This window comes from Xenopus laevis, chromosome 4L, assembly GCF_017654675.1.
Source record: "Xenopus laevis strain J_2021 chromosome 4L, Xenopus_laevis_v10.1, whole genome shotgun sequence".
In the NCBI taxonomy this organism is placed as follows: domain Eukaryota; kingdom Metazoa; phylum Chordata; class Amphibia; order Anura; family Pipidae; genus Xenopus; species Xenopus laevis.
In genome coordinates, this window is record NC_054377.1 from 145857101 (window position 1) to 145874447 (window position 17347).

At 40.5% G+C, this 17347-nt stretch overlaps 1 protein-coding gene across 1 annotated transcript in view; it reads left to right on the plus strand.

Annotated features, from left to right (window-relative positions):
• adamts9.L (ADAM metallopeptidase with thrombospondin type 1 motif 9 L homeolog) overlaps positions 1-17347 on the plus strand; it is a 185082-nt gene that overhangs the window by 10991 nt on the left and 156744 nt on the right. The window contains exon 3 of the mRNA XM_041590920.1: positions 703-859. Coding sequence (XP_041446854.1) covers positions 703-859 — 157 coding nt within the window. The remainder of the gene's footprint in view (positions 1-702; positions 860-17347) is intronic.

Below are 17347 nucleotides of genomic sequence, written 5' to 3' on the forward strand. Positions count from 1 at the left end.
GACTAATCTCCCCGAACTGCCTCCCTGCCGGCTAGAATTGAAATCGCCGGTGGGATGGCACTCGAAGCGAAACGTTTTTCGAAGTCGCCCGAAGTTTCCTCGTGAGGCAACTACGGGCGACTTTGGAAAACAAAGCGATCCCAGTGCCATCTCCTCGGCAATTGAGATTCTAGCCGGCGGGAAGGCATTGCAGGGAGATTAGTCGCCCGAAGAAGAGGCAATTTTTTGCCAGACGACTAATCCCCCTGAATCTCCACGTGTGTCTCTGCCCTTAGGGTAAAGGCAAACCTGGCGATTCGGGGAGATTTAGTCGCCTGGCGACTTATAGCCTCTTCTTTGGGGCGACTTATCTCCCCGAACGGCTTCCCCCTGTCTTGCGCCGGCTATAATGGAAATACGCAGGCAAATTTTCATTATAGCCAGCGCAAGACAGGGGGAAGCCGTTCAGAGAGATTAGTCGCCCCCCAAAGAAGAGGCAATTAGTCACCAGGTGACTAAATCTCCCCGAATCGCCAGGTGTACCCTTACCCTTAGACTTGAGGAGCATCAACATTCACCTGTTGGTCCCAAATATTGTCTAGGTCTGTGATAATCTCAAGTGCTTGAGGTTTTAATCCTGATTTCTTCAAAGAAGCCTATGACTAGACTCACCTCTTAGATCTGTACATGATTAACAGCTGAACTGTTTGCTTTCCTTTGCAGCTAGGCACATTCAAGTCTCAGGATGGGGACTATTTTGTAGAACCGCTACTCTCCGACGGCAGTGAATATGAAGAACACAACAAGCCACACGTTGTCTACAGACACAACCCACCTCACAAAAACTTCTCAAGGGAAAAACCGATGTGCGAAGCCACAGGTAAGTGCCTTGGTGTATTTATGTTGTTATTTATGTTATATAAATATGTGTGAAGAAGTGGTTGTTCCCCTTTAAATTAACTTTTAGTATGACGTAGAGAATGATATTTGCAATTGGTTTTAATTTTTATTATTTGTGGTTTTTTTATTCAGCAGCTCTCCAGTTTGTAATTTCAGCGTCCAACTTACCCTAGCAACCATGCACTGATTTGAATAAGAGACTGGAATATGAATAGGAGAGGCCTGAATAGAAAGATGAGTTATACAAGTAGCAATAACTAACAAAACATTTGTAGCCTTACAGAGCATTTGTTTTTAGATGGGGTCATCGACTCCCCATTTGAAAGCTGGAAAGAGTGAGAAGAATAAGGCTAATAACTCACAAACTATAAAAAAAAGAAAAAATGAAGGCCAGTTGAAAAGTTGCTTAGAAGTAGCCGTCTTATAACATACTAAAGGTGAACCACCCCTTTAATTTATTGATCATCATAATATAAGCAGATATTGCTTTACCCTGGGATTACTTTGTTGTTCAACTGGTGTTGTTTCCCTTTAGTGACTGAAAAAGGTGATTTGGTCCTTTTTTGCTTGTTACAGCGCTGTTGGCTAAAGGCTGTTAGAGGGTTGGGAGTTGTAGTTTATCAAGAGACTTTGCATAGGATAGTCAATCTTTGTATATATATATATATATAATGGGCACAGAAATTTTGGGGGTTATTTATCAAGGTTCGAATCAATCTCAGTATTTCTAATATCCAACTTCGAGCAACTCTGAATTCCCGAATGGACCTTATTTATGAAGAAAAAAGCCCGAAACATAGGGTCGGGCAAAACCCCGAAAACTTCAGAGCTTTCCCCGAAAGCTCCGAATTTTTCTGAGTTTTCCACAAAAATTAAAATTTTTTCTAAATTTTCGTGTTTTTTGCTCCAAATCCCCAAAATCATCGGATATTGGTATGGACATCAGTGCAGACACTGGGACCTTCCCCATTGACTTATACAGGACTCAAGAGCTTTTAGATGCCAGGGTTTTCGGATTCGGAGTTTTTAGACCATCGGAATTTAAAAAATATCGAATAATTCGTAGTTTTTTTTTTTTGCTCTGAAATCTACGAATTATTAGAGGTTCGGATATTTGGAGCTTGATAAAAAAAACCCCATTAGAGATCAGGTCAGTGGCTGACCCAAGTAATGTTTCCAGTTCTTCACTATGAGAGTTTCCCAGGTTGTGACTCGCAGGTATCCAGTTTAATGGAAATAGCACTCAGCTATCCTACCCGAGCGGCGCAGACCTGTTCAGTGGGTGGTGATACAGGATATTGGATCATATTTTCAACTGGAAATACAATCAATGACATTTGCTGAAACACTCGCTGACTATATTTGGTTCATTGTGACTCCCCTATAATAGCAATCGGCGCGGCAACTTCCTGACAGTTATTATCGCATGGTAAAGACATTGCACTCTGCTGCCAACGTATTTCCCCTGCAGCAGAGGGAACATTACTTCATTGTAATCCGAGAGGAACCGATTACATCATGTTCTGAACTAATGAATATTCATTTAAAGGGATATTATCTCCAGGTGCCGTTTTCCATCATGCTCCTTATTCCACTCTTCAGGGCAGAGACACACGCAAAGATTCGGGGAGATTTAGTCGCCCGGCGACATATTGCCTCTTCTTCAGGTGACTAATCTCCCCGAAAAGCCTTTCTGCCAGCTCGAATTTAAATCGCCCAATGGGATGGCACTCGGATTGTTTCGTTTTCCGTAGTGAGGCAACTTAGGGCGACTTCGGAAAACAAAGTGCTCCGAGTGCCATCTCGCCGGAGATTTAGATTCTAGCCAGCGGGAAGGCAATTAGGGGAGATAAGTTGCCCGAAGAAGAGGCGATTTGTCGCCAGGCGACAAAATCTCCCCAAATCTTCGCCTGTCTGTCCTTAGACTGATTCCAGGTATGAATGAACTTAGTATAAGGTAGACAGAATATTTTGATCCTACGTTGCAGTTGGTCTTTGCTTGGCTTTAAAATGATTTACCTTCTTCTTTTGCCTCTTTCTTTCTTCTTGCTAGGGTCAGCGACCCCCCCCCCAGCAACCATAAAGCAGATTCTTTCTGAGAAAGGATTTTTATTGTTATTTTAAGACATTGGTGTGCCCCCCATACTTGGGCCTCCCTATAATTTAATTTGCATCCATTTTAACACAACCACCATGATTACATGGTTGCCTTTAGACAGAAACAAGATTTCTCTTACCTGGTTCTTCTTTAAATATAACCACAAGAAAGTAGCTTCCTGTTTTCCTCTCGTAATTAAAACATCATGTTAATTCATGGTGATAAGCAGAATGAAATGTTGGAGTAAGTATTTGTTTGTAATCGGCATAATGCTGGAACAAATTGTCACGCTCTGGAGGGGAGATTTGGCAGGAGCACTCAGTGCTACTTTACAGGATACGAGCTTGAGCCTTCATAGAACCCAAGATCTCCGGGGATAGACATTACGTTACTCTTGCTATAAAACACGATGAAAGATCAATTAAGGTCAGACAAATCAAGGGAGGGAGAAACGGTTGAACCTGCTTGTATCTGTCTTTCAAAACCTCTAAAATAAAAGCGTTCCAATGTGATATCTTTGGAACTAATGGCCAGAGCCGATTTTCTCTTTTTTCTAATTTTGTAACATAGTAAGAAACATAGTAAGTTAGGTTGAAAAAAGACACATGTCCATCAAGTTCAACCTTTTAATTTTTTTTAACCTGCCTAACCTCTCCAATTTGCCTCAGAGGTGTAAAAAATTTCTTCCTGACTCCAAAATGGCAATGGGACCAGTCCCTGGATCAACTTGTACAATGATGAGCTGTCTTCCATAACCCTGTATTCCCTCACTTGCTAAACACCATCCGACCCCTTCTTAAAGCACAAACCCCATGACTACATAAACTATTTGGCCAAACGCATACTGTTACTCCATCTAAAAATCAAGAGCATCAGTGAAGTTGGGCACTAATGTTTGAGATCAGGCCTGTCTTGTAGTCAGTTCATCCTACAGGGGGTCAGTTGGGTTGAGATCGGGACTCTGAGCAGTCAGGTTCTTCCATCTCCGCAAAACCATTTTGTAAGTACTTTACTTTGTGCATGGTGACATTATTGTGCTGAAACAAGGAAGGGCCTCTTCCAAACTCTTCCAAAAACTGGGAAGTATAGAATTCTCTACAATGTAATTGTATCCTCAAGCCTTAAGGTTGTGGAAGCAAAGGTCCAAGCCCAAACCATGAAAAACAGCCCCAGACCACTATTATTCCTACTCCACCAAAGTTACAGTTGGCATTAGGTAATTACATTCTCCTGGCATCTGCCAAACCCAGACTTATTGGTCAAACTGCCTAAAGTGAATTGCTTTTTATCACTCAAGAGATTGTTTCCCCTGCCACATCCAGTGTTGCCAACCTTTATACCACTTTAGCCAATATGCATGAAGCGTTTAGGCTTGTGTGTAGGTGCTCACCCATAAAAACAGCCTGCTCTTAACATATAGGGGCAGATATATTAAGGGTCAAGTTGTGCTTTCCACAAAAAAAGAGTTTTCAAGGTTATTTTTGGGCTATAAATCAATATTTCGTGTTTTCTAAAAAATAAAAAAAAAACTTGAATTTTTCGAGATCTATTATACCCTGTCCCTGGAAGTAGCTCAAATCCAAAAATACACCATTTAAAACCTGTCAAGGTCATGTAGGAGTCAAAGGCAGAAGATGTCAGTAGCCTTCATGAATTTGATTTATTTCTTAAATAAGAAACCATTCGAGTTGTGAGTTTATTTGAGTTCATTTGAGGTATAAAAAACTCTAAAATTCAACCTTTGATAAATAACCCCCATAGTCTTGTCCTGAGAGTCAAATCCTCCTCAAAAAACGTTTCAAGATCAAGTGGGAATCTTCCCAGAAGAGTTGAGTATTAGTCCTCTTGGTCTGGGGATGGAGTGTTGGACAGATAGGAGTCCAGATACGTTTGGCCATCTTGTGTGGTTTTGTCCCAAAATGAGTCCTAATTATTCTTTTCGGTTGAGATGAATTTTGAAACCTGAGCATGGCAATGAGGTGATGGTGCAACCTACTGTTACTCTTCTGTCTCTTCTGGACAGTCCAGCAGTCACGCAGCTTGTTCATTTTAGTTTCATTGGGTCTCTTCACTTCAAAAACATTCAAAAACAGGCAGGCAGGGTTGTGACCCTAGTGTGTGTTTATAGATAGGGACTGTAGATTGTAAGCTTCTCAGGGATAGGGACTGATGGGAATGATGTATAATCTCTTTAAAGAGCTTTGAAATATGTTGCCATTATACAAACAAAGGTTAGTTATAATGTCATTCCTTTAACATTAATAAGAGAATAACCACAGAAAAAAAAAAAAAGCTTAAAAACAGCTGGTTTGTCCCACTCATGACAATAGGAGGTTCTGAGAGTGAAGTAGTTGGAATTTGCCTTTTATGCCCTGGGTGAGTTCATTAAACCAGGAACAAAATACTTTAAAGATCATTATTGTGATGTTACACAAAAGCTTGAATGGATTTAAGGTTAGAATCACCCAGCCCTTGTCTGCTTTGAGCATTAATGAGGCGGAACAACTGCAGCTTGTGTGTGTGTGTGTGTGTAGGCTTCAGATTGTGCTGACTGCGTTTGTATATGTATATGCATCTTTATATATATATATATATATATATATATATATATATATATATATATATATATATATATATATATATATATATAAAGATGCATATACAAACGCAGTCAGTTCTGATGTCATCAGTTATAAAGGTGAGTTCTGATGTCATTTCTGTCACATGACTCACTAAAACTTGTGTATTATAATAAATAAAGTACCCCCAGTTGCAAAATATGAGGATATTAGAAGTTACCTCGGAGTTCCATGACCTGTATAAAAAACTCGGCCTTCGGCCTCGTGTTTTTATATGGTCATGAAACTCCTCGGTAACTTATAATATCACTGGTGAGTGGCATAACTAGATATTACTGGGCCCCACAGCAAATAATTTTTTCTGTATATAAATAAATATAAATACACAGATACAGAGATGAACTGCCATGTCTTATGAGACACAGGAGAAAGGAGGCCCCTGCTCTGTAGAAGAAATAGTGAATAAAGTACCCCCGATTGTAAAATATAAGGATATTATAAGCCACTGAGGAGTTCCATGACCAAATAAAAGCATGAGGCTGAAGGCCGAGTGTTCTTATACAGCTCATGGAACTCCGAGGTAACTTCTAATATCCTCATATTTTGCAACAGGGGGAACTTTATTTATTATAATACACACGTTTTATTGAGTCATGTGACAAAAATGACATCGCTACTCACTGTTTATAAATGATGACATCACTAGTCACCATTTATAAGGATATCATTTACAAGATATTCATGGCTTTTGTGTATTATATACCGCCTGTTAAATATTATATACCCAACCACAAACTTTGAGATTCCGGATCGGTGTGTTCCAAGTCCAGCAAATTTTCGGGCTCTCCTCTGACGGTGTAAACAAATGCAGTTAAAGATTAAATTGCTGTGTCCCTCAAATAACGTAAATTAATCGAGGGGCAAACAAAAACAGAAAAATAAGATAATATAGTGCAGTATTTTCAGCTGCTTAATTGACACACTATACTAAATAATTGTTAAATTAACACCAAGGGTGTGTCAATTAAGCAGCTGAAAATACTGCACTATATTATCTTATTTTTCTGTTTTTGTTTCCCCCTCGATTAATTTACGTTATTTGAGGGACACAGCAATCAAATCTTATAAAACCACCTGTTATAGTTTATATACCGCCTGTTATAACTTATATACCGCCTGTTATATCTTATATACTTCCTGTTATATCTTATATACCGCCTGTTATATCTTATATACCGCCTGTTATAACTTATATACTTCCTGTTATATCTTGTATACCGCCAGTTATATCTTATATACCACCTGTTATATCTTATATACCGCCAGTTATATCTTATATACTGCTTGTTATATCTTATATATACCTCCTGTTGTATCTTATATACTTCCTGTTATATCTTATATACCACCAGTTATATCTTATATGCCACCTGTTATATCTTATATAACGCCTATTATAATTTATATACTTCCTGTTATATCTTATATACCGCCTGTTATATCTTATATACCTATTGTTATATCTTTTAAACCGCCTGTTATATCTTATATACAGCCGTTATATCTTATATACCACCTGTTATATTGTATATACTGCATGTTATATCTTATATACTTCCTGTTATATCTTATATACCGCCTGTTATATCTTATATACCGCCTGTTATATCTTATATACGCCTGTTATATCGTATATACTGCCTGTTATATCAGTCTATCAGTCCAGAGGAAACAAGGGCACCCCCTGAGAATAGAATACAGGAAGTTTCCACTTAACTCACTCAATGCATTAGTTACAGGCTGTGAAGTTGTAAAATTGCCTACAACAAAGAGAAAGCACTTGTAAAGGCAGATATGATAGGCAGCTTTAAAGGAGAAGGAAAGGCTAAAATTAAGTAAGCTTTATCAGAAAGGTCTATATAAATACACCAGTAAACCCTCAAAGTAATGCTGCTCTGAGTCCTCTGTCAAAATAAACACAGCATTTATTTCCATCTATTGTGTACACATGGGCTTCTGTATCAGACTTCCTGTTTTCATCATAAACCTCCAGGGCAGGGCTTGAGCATGCTCAGTTTGCTCCTCTCTCCCCCTCCCTCCTCCCATCCCTGCTGTAATCTCAGAGCTGTAAGTGAGCAGGGAGAGACTCAGGCAGGAAGTGATGTCACACCAAGTTTATATGGCAGCTTCTATCCTAAACAAACAGAGACAGTGTCTACAGCTGTTTACTCAGGTATGGTAAAGCATTCTGCAGAATAAATATAGCGTTCTAGCTTGCACTATTGTGGCTAATCTGTTGCCAATAAACTGTCTTGGAGCTTTCCTTCTCCTTTAAGAAAGAGTCAGATGCCTTTTTAGCTTGTGAAGAAGTATGTTACAAGAGTTAACACAGCTACTATGGAATTATTACTGTCATTCTCTTTGAACAGGGAGAGGAGGAGACACTAGTGCTAATAATAACACCATAATACACAACAGCTGTAAATATCTTGTAAATGATCTTTATAAAACCTTGCATAGTGATATCATCAGCTGCAGTTGCTGCTTATTTCTACAATTTGTCACATGACTCACTAAAACTAGTGTATTATAGAAAAAATGTCCCTGTTGCAAAATACGAATATGTTAGGAGTGACCTTACAGTTACATATAAAAAACACAGTCTGTAGCCTTGTGTCACAGCACCCCTCAGTGACTTCTAATATCCTTATCATTTACAGTAGGGGGTACATTATCCCTTATAATACATGAGTGATACTCAGAGTTCCCTGTATAACTCAGCCTGCAGCCTTGTGCCTTTATATGGTCACAGAACAACCCCTCAGTGACTTCTAATATCCTTATCATTTACAGTAGGGGGTACATTATCCCTTATAATACATGAGTGATACTCAGAGTTCCCTGTATAACTCAGCCTGCAGCCTTGTGCCTTTATATGGTCACAGAACAACCCCTCAGTGACTTCTAATATCCTTATCATTTACAGTAGGGGGTACATTATCCCTTATAATACATGAGTGATACTCAGAGTTCCCTGTATAACTCAGCCTGCAGCCTTGTGCCTTTATATGGTCACAGAACAACCCCTCAGTGACTTCTAATATCCTTATCATTTACAGTAGGGGGTACATTATCCCTTATAATACATGAGTGATACTCAGAGTTCCCTGTATAACTCAGCCTGCAGCCTTGTGCCTTTATATGGTCACAGAACAACCCCTCAGTGACTTCTAATATCCTTATCAATTTCAAGTGGGGGGTTCATTATCCATTATAATACCCGATTGATTTTCAGAGTTCCTTTATATGGTCACTAAGCTTCTCAGTGAAGTGTAAAGAATGATTTCACAAACCAGTATTTGTGCACTGAATCAACAAGTGAGCTGGCAGTCTCCTCTACGAAAATCTGTTTCTTTGCCTTAAATGACCTTCCTTCTGTGCAACAAATGTGTGATCCCCAAAAGAAGCAAAGGTAGGCAAATGTGTGTAGATTCCTGGAAGCACCTTGAATTTGAGTTCCGTGAGTGTCGTTTCCATGAGTGTGAACTCTGTGAGGCTTTGAGTATGCAGTATATAAGTGTGAGTGTGCACTCTATCAGGGGGATTTCTGGGAGAGTGAGTGTGTGACTGTGTGTGTGAGTGAGTGTGAGTTCTGTGGGAAGTTCAGTGCTGCTTTGTAGGTCAGCCTGTATTAATCATTATTGTGTGTTTACTATAAGAGCCACTTACTTTTAGTGTGACTGTCACATTAAATAAGTAAGTCTGTGATCCCTTTGCCAAAGGCATAAATTTATGAGCCGTTTGTTCAGACTCATTAGAGCAAAACTCTAGAAAGCCAGGGGAACGGAGATAAATGTGTTACAGAGGGGAAAATAGAACATTGGTGGGGGGGGGGGGGGAATCGGGGCCACCATTACTCAAAAATCCTGAAATTAGGTAAAAACTTGTTAACCTGTAAATTAATTCAGCCATTTTTATTTTAGGAGAAAATATAATTTATGACCACAATTTTATTAGATATATACAACCTGGTAATTTCTCTCAGAAAAGTGCAGGAAATGTTTATCATTGTTGGGCCCCTAGCATTGTAGGGGTGCCCTTAGCCCATATGAGCAATGTTATACTGGGCTCTTTTGGGTGCTTTTGTAAATAGCCTAATAAAAAGTTGAAAAGTATCTAAAACAGCCCCGTTTAGACTACTGGGGCTGTGTCATACTTTTTATGTGTGTTTTTAGGGGCGAACTCCTATGAGCAACATTGGACGCAATATACAGAACTGCATTTTACCCATAGTGCTGCCCTTGTGCAAGAGTCAGATTATTCTGCATATACATTTAGCACTGATAACTGGCCTTATGGTTGTTATTGATCAAAATCCAATTTTTTAAGTAAAAAAAAAGTCAGACCAAACTAGAATCCATAATTTTACCTTATTTATTGTTAAGAAACTCGAAAAAAATGCAGGGTTTTCAGGGAAATTTTTGTGTTTTATGCCCAAAACACTCGAGTTTTTCGTGAAAGCTCTCGAAATCCCTGATTTTTTTTCGAATGTTTGGCCGGAACTCAGCGCAGACGATATCTTCAAAACTAAATGGGACCTTTGCCATTGTCTTCTACAGGACTCCGACAGCTTGGAGATGGAGTATTTTCAGATTCTGACTTTTACCAGCCTTGGGGTATAGTAAATTTTTGAGGGTTTTTTTTCCACTAAAAATTCGGATTTTATAGTAAAAAAAAACTTGAACTTTTCAAGTTTTTGGCATTCAGACTTTAATAAATAACCCCCTATGTGTTCATTTTTGTCTTGCTAATGTTTTTAAAGGTAAAGTCTTTTCTTACTCACTGTGGTTTCATCAACGCAACTGTCGGCTGAGCTTGTTTCTGCCTCAGTGGCTGCCCCCTCGTTCAGTGATTTATCATGGACTTAATTAGAGCCCTACTGACCCCAGTGCCAGAGTCTGTTTCTTTACCAAATGCATTTTCACATCCCTGTAACATCTATAACGTCTCCCTCGCTGACACTATACAATTACTGGGGCCTCTCTGCAGAGACTTTTATTTCCCTCTTGGGTCCTATGGATGAGGAATCCTTCTCTCTTCTAGAAAATCAGGCCTGTCTCAATGTAATTCTGTTTTTAAAGCAAAGGACTGTTTGTTAGGCTTTGTAAAGAGGAAGTGCGGTTTCCTCAACGTATTAAGGTGATTGTTAAGGAGCAGGGGTGGTTGGATCACATCTTATTTAAATAAGATATGGCGGTCGCTGGAGCTGATAAATCTCTCTATCTCGAATACACTAGAGAGGTCATTTACGAAGTGTGAGTGTTCTAAATTAGACGCAGTGGAGAGTGAATATTGATGCAGTTATTATGGGACCCCATTATCCAGAAAGCTCCGAATTGCAGACAAGCTGTCTCTCCATTTCATATCCAAATAATCCAAATTTTTAAAAGTGATTTCCTTTTTCTCTGTAATAATGGAGTCGCTTGTACTTGATCCTGACTAATATATAATTAATCCTTATTGGAGGCAAAACCAGCCTATTAGGTTTATTTTATGTTTACACGATTTTCTAGTAGATTCAATGTATGAAGATCCAATTACAGAAGGATCCATTATCCGGACATTCTGGATAACAGATCCCATACCTGTGCTTGTGGTTAAACATGTTCCCTCCAGCCTTCTATTAAGTGGTGCCCAACAGCTGAGCTCATGACTGGCTACATAAACAAGTGCTCCAAACTTGCCGTCAGCCAATCCGATGCAAATGGCGTTTTGAATGCAAGCTGTGGACACAACCCCCCACTCTGATAATCAGTGGCGTAACTAGACGGTCACAGACACTTTCCAAGATGGTGACCCCCTGTGACAAGTTGTGAAGTCCTGGATCATTGCTGCTATTGACAAGCTGAAACTTTAGGCTGGTGCAATACGATCAGGATAAAAAATATGGAATTTTTAGCCATATTAATTTTTAGGGTTTAGTTCTCCTTTAAGGTTAAAGGATACAATGACGGTCCCAACAATTCTATACTTCCTACTTTCCTGTTTCAGCACAGTAATGCCCATGCACAAAGCCAGGTCAATACAGAATGGATTTGGAAGAACCTGACTGATTTACATAGATCACTGACCTCAACCCAACTGAACAGCTGTGGGATGAATTGGACTGTAAACCAGACCTGATCGCCAACATCAGAGCCCAACCTCACTAATGCTCTTGTGGCTGAATGGAAGCAACTCCCACCAACAATGTTCCAACATCTAGTGGGAACCTTCCAAGAAGAGTAGGGGTTGTAATAGCAGCAAAGAGAAGAGCAACTTCATATTGATATTCATGGTTTAGGAATTAGATGCACACACATACCAAGCATACCAAGTACACCAATGCAAACAGGGGGAAAAGGAATTACATTGCAAGGATGGCACCCGTTCTTTGCTTGTGTTTCCCTGGGTTATTTTATACAAGTGCTTCCTACCTCAGCGTGATTGTCTGCTCCGTGCCCGACATGGGAAAAGCTAACAGACGTGATGTTGCGTGTGTGCAGTGTCTGCTGCCTTAAAGAATTCTGTATACACAGTTACATATACATCGGTGCCAAGATGTATAAACCTTTGCTGTTAACATTTATTTTTCACTGTACATTCCAATTGGCTAAAAACAATCTCACGGGTTTCATGTTAGCAGCTTATATCCCCTCTAAGAGCACGGATGAACTGGACTTTCCAGGGTTCCAATTAGAATGGCACATGATGAGAAAATAAGCTTGAAATGTCAGGCAGGAACCACATTTATTACAGCGGGAGAGTAATGTGACCTGAATATTGTCTATAGCAGAACCCATGAGCAACATTCAGAAGTAAAATGAGTTGGGGAGCAACACAAGCATGAAAAATGCTCCTGGGTTGCCAAATAAGGGTTGTGATTGGCCATTTGGTAGCCCCTATGTGGATTGTCAACCTACATTGAGGCTCTTTTAAGCAGTACACCTGGTTTTTATGCAACCAAAACTTGCCTCCAAACCTGGAATTCAAAAATAATCACCTGCTTTGAGGCCACTGGGAGCAACATCCAAGGGGTTGGAGAGTAACATGTTGCTCACAAACTACTGGTTGTGGATCACTGGTCTATAGTATAGTTAGATTTGGTCGCTCTGTAAAACATTATGGTCCACTATCTGCCCTGGATTCCAATACAATTCAGTTATGGCATTGTCTGATGCCTGTGTGCTCTCAATAAGGAGGGTCTAGAGGAGTGATCCTCAACCAACCCCTTGGATGTTGCTCCGAGTAGTCTCAAAGCAGGTGCTTATTTTTGAATACCAGGTAAGTTTTGGTTGTATAAAAACCAGCTGTACTGCCAAACAGATCCTCATGTAAGCTGCCAGTTTGCATAGGGGATACAAAATAGCCCCTTATTGGACACCTCCAGGAAATGTCCATGCTTGTGTTGCTCCCCAATTCCATCCTCTTCCAGCTTCTTCTTTCTTTGCACGGCTGCGCATGCACAGTAGAGCGAAAAGCTGAACTGTAACTAAAATTTTGGCTATTTTGTTCTACTGTGCATGTGTTTTCCCCGGGAAATTTGAAGAAAGAAGAAGCCGGAAGAGGATCGTTCCATGGTGCTCACTGGTATAACCCCGGGCCGGTGCAGTTTTCTGCTGATAGGAGCACCAGCCCGGGGTTTCAGGTAAGTCAATGCAATCACTTGGGGGTGCCTAAAATTTGGCACCCCCAAGTGCACCAAGCCTTTCCTTCTCCTTTAAGTGATGTATATAGGTGTGCTCATCTTAGATTGGAGGTTTTACCAGTTAAATACCCAACTCACAAGGCAAAAGAGCGAGCACCTAACTCTCCACTAATGAGATTATCCTCCTGTATCTATATTTTCCCCAACCTCTCCTTAAAACTGTCAGGAAAAGCACATCCCCTGGTTTATCAGAACCATAGAAGCTCAATGAAATGGGTCAAGAATGTAAGTATAAAGAAAAACAAAGAATGGCTATTTAGCACAAGATAGTATTGTAATCCAAGTCAGAGATGTCTTTACAGAACAGGATTATACATACATTTCCATTAGAAAAATACAAAGGAAAAAGTGTTGTTGTTACGCTGTGTGTTCAGTTCTAACAGACAGTCTCTGCTTCTTCTGCTGCTCTCACACTTATGTAGAGCTCATACTCCAACACCTCTTCATTGACTTGAGCTACAGGAATTAAAGGGATGGTTTACCTTTAAGTTAAATTGTAGTACAGGTATTGGACCTATAATCTGGAATCATCGGGACCTGGGGCTTTCCGGATAACGGGTCTTTCTGTAATTTGGATCTTCACACTTTAGGACTACTAGAAAATCATGTAAACATAAAATAAACCCAATAGGCTGGTTTTACTTCCAATAAGGATTAATTATAGCTTAGTTGGGATCAAGTACAAGCAACTGTTTTCTTTAGAGAAAAAGATTTTGGATTATTTGATTATAATGGAGTCTATGGGAGACGGCCTTTCCATAATTCGGAACTTTCTGGATAACGGGATTCCGCATAATGGATCCCATACCTGTATGTTATAGAATGGCTAATTCTAAGCAGCTTTTCAGTTGGTCTTCATTATTTATTTTTTTTAGTTTTTTTAATCATTTGCCTGCATCTTCTGACTCTTTGCAGCTTTTAAATGGGGGTCACTGACCCCATCTAAAAAACAAATGATCTGTAGGGCTACACATTTAGGGAAGAGACACACGCTGCAATTCAGGGAGATTAGTCAAAATTGCCTCACAAGGATACTTTGGACGACTTCCTAAAACGAAGCGCTAGGAGGTAGTTAGGGGAGAATAGTCGCTCCGAAGAAGAGATTTGTCAGTGGGCGACTAATCTCCCCGAATTGCAGCATGTGCCTCTGCCCTTATTATTGCTACTTTTTATTACTCATCTTTCTATTCAGGTCTCTCCTATTCATATCCCAGTCTCTTATTTAAATCATTGCATGGTTGTTAGGGTAATTTGAACCCTAGCAACCAGACAGCTAAAATTGCAAACTAGAGAAATGCTAAATATCTCAAAAACGACAAATAATAAAAAATGAAAACCAGTTGCAAATTGTCTCAAAAAATCACTCTCTACATCATAATAAAAGTTATCTCAAAGGTGAACAACCCCTTTAACAAAGCAGTTTGCAGTATATTCCGATACAAGTAATACAATATTTCCTTGATTTCCATTGCGTGTCACTGGGAGGATCTAAGTTCTTGGCTGCTGATTATTTGTTTGTGGGTACGTTTTCTAGTTATCCCAAATAAAATATTCATTACATTGGTTCCCGTTGTTAACAGTTGCGGTATCAGCATGTTAATCGTCACTTGCCGCGGGACCAGTGTTTATGCCTCGGGAGCAGCTCTGCAAGGATGTGTCATTCTGTTAAAACACTAAAAGGCATTTCACGGACTTTTGTTGTACAGAAACTGTCAGAGAGCATCATCTGTATTTTTTATTGCTGGGCCAGATTTAGCGTAAGGAGCGCTGCAGCCGGCCTCATGTACAAATAATAAAAGACACGCTGAATGATGTTAATCATAACACCAGCTGCTTAATGCCCGTGTTTATAGAAAAAAAAAACACTATGGAAGTCAGAAGACTCCAGTAAGGTCACTGTTGCCTCTTCTAGAGAAGGAATAGGTGGCATTTAGCTCTCTGTTGCTTCCTGCTTTCAACTTAAACTTTCAGGGCTAGGGCTTGAGCATGCTCAGTTTGCTCCTCTCTCTCCCCCTCCCTCCCTGCTGTAATCTAAGCCCAGAGCTATGAGTGAGCAGGGAGAGACTCAGGCAAGAAGTGATGTCACACCAAACTAATATGGCAGCTGCTATCCTAAACAAACAGAGAGCTTCTAGGGCTTTTTACTCAGGTATGGTAAAACATTATACAGAAAAAATATAGTATTCTAGCTTGCACTATTGCAGCAAATCTATTGGCAATAAAATGCCTTCCTTTCCCTTCTCCCCAGATCTAGACTTTTCCTGATCTAGAATGTTCATCATAAAGGATATATATACAGTGCCATAACTAGAGTGCGCCGGGCCTAGGGCTGCCACCTTTTGGTTCTGGCCCCACCAGCCGTTGGCGTAAAGGGTGGGGGCGGGCCAGAGAGGGGCGGGATTGTGACATTTTGTGGACTTGGTTGTGCCTTTTTGACATTTTGGGGCGGAGTCACAAAGTTATGATGCCGGATTGGCCAGGAAGGGACTGCAGCACTTGTATTAGGTGAGGAGGGGAGCTGAGAGGGATGGGGTGGAACAATAGGGAGTACAAATTTACCAGCTAATACATTGACAGTAAATTTGTAATACCGGCCCAGGCCTTGGCTTGTGTTCTACTGGCTAGGTGGCAACCCTAGCTGGGCCCCCCTGCAAACAAATCTTCAGAGGGGCCAGACGCACTCTGATCCCCATTCTCCCATCCTGCCTCCATCCCACCCAAGTCCCGCCTCGGCCCCGTCCACTCCCCACCCAACTCCACCCAATTTGCCCGACTTGCATCCCCTTTCCTCGCCGCAGGTAAGAGAACTGCTGGGGAGTTTTATGGTTTTTTTATTATCTCTATAGAGAGCAGACACCACAGTCTGGGCCCCCATGTTCCCCGGGGCCCCCTGCGACTGCGGGGTCTGCTTCCTCTATAGTTATAGCACTGTCTATATATATATGAACAGATGTAAAGGTTCAAAAGTTTGAATAAGAACCTTAGAAAGCTGGGTGCTGAGTGCAAGAAAACGGATGCAGTCTGCTATGTTTTTGCTCTTTTGCACCCTTGCCTGCACACTAAATGAATGCATTGCTGCAGGTCCGTTTTTCGGAGCTCATGCATGAATTCAGAACAGGACTGGACTGGGATTTAAAATAGGCCCTGGCATTCCTAGTACATAGAGTCCCAAACAGCCCACGTAATAGTCAGTTTCTATGGCATCTTACAGAAGCCCCTCTGGCATTTGCCAGAACCCACAGATTGCCAGTCCGGGCCTGATTCAGAGAGTTTCAGGAGGCATGAAGGCATAGGCGGAGGGTGCATTTTTTGTTTGGGAAGGCTAAAGTTGACCATTCTCTAGCTGACTAAGGACTCTTAAACACAGGCGTTTTTTGCTGCGCTCCCCTGCGTTTCGCTTTCTTCCATTCAGCCGCAGGGAGCGCTCAATTATTGCGAAGGAGGCTGTACTCACACAGACGCGTGTAAGCACCAAACGCAGGTGAAATGCAACATGCAGTGTCCCACCCGCTCTTAATACTAATGTCAGATATAGTATTAGATGCTGCTAAAAAAATTAACCCTCGCAACTACCTTTGTGCACCTCCCACTGATTTCAATGGGAACCATGCAGAAGAGCAGGTGGAAATGCTTTTCAACCCAAAATGCTCAGGATAAGTTTACAGATGTTACCCTTAATTCTGCTCATCCATAATAAAGGGGGTAATCTTTTTTGTTAGGTGACCTATTTTAAAAGGAAGGGGCTTTTTTATTACAATTTATAAATTGAAAATGTGCTGTAGACTAAAAATTGGTTGGTTTATTTTCATGGGTTTTGATGGAAGACTGAAGCATGTTATCTTAGGTAGGTTAGCAAGTTTCACCTTTAAACTAAATTTTAGTATGATGCAGAGTGATAATCTGAGACAATTTGCATTGGTTTTCATTTTTTATTATTTGTGGTTTTTTGAGTTATTTCGTTTTTTATTCAGCAGCTCTCCAGTTTGCAATTTCAGCAATCTGGTTGCTAGGGTCCAAATTACCATAGCAACCATGCACTTATTT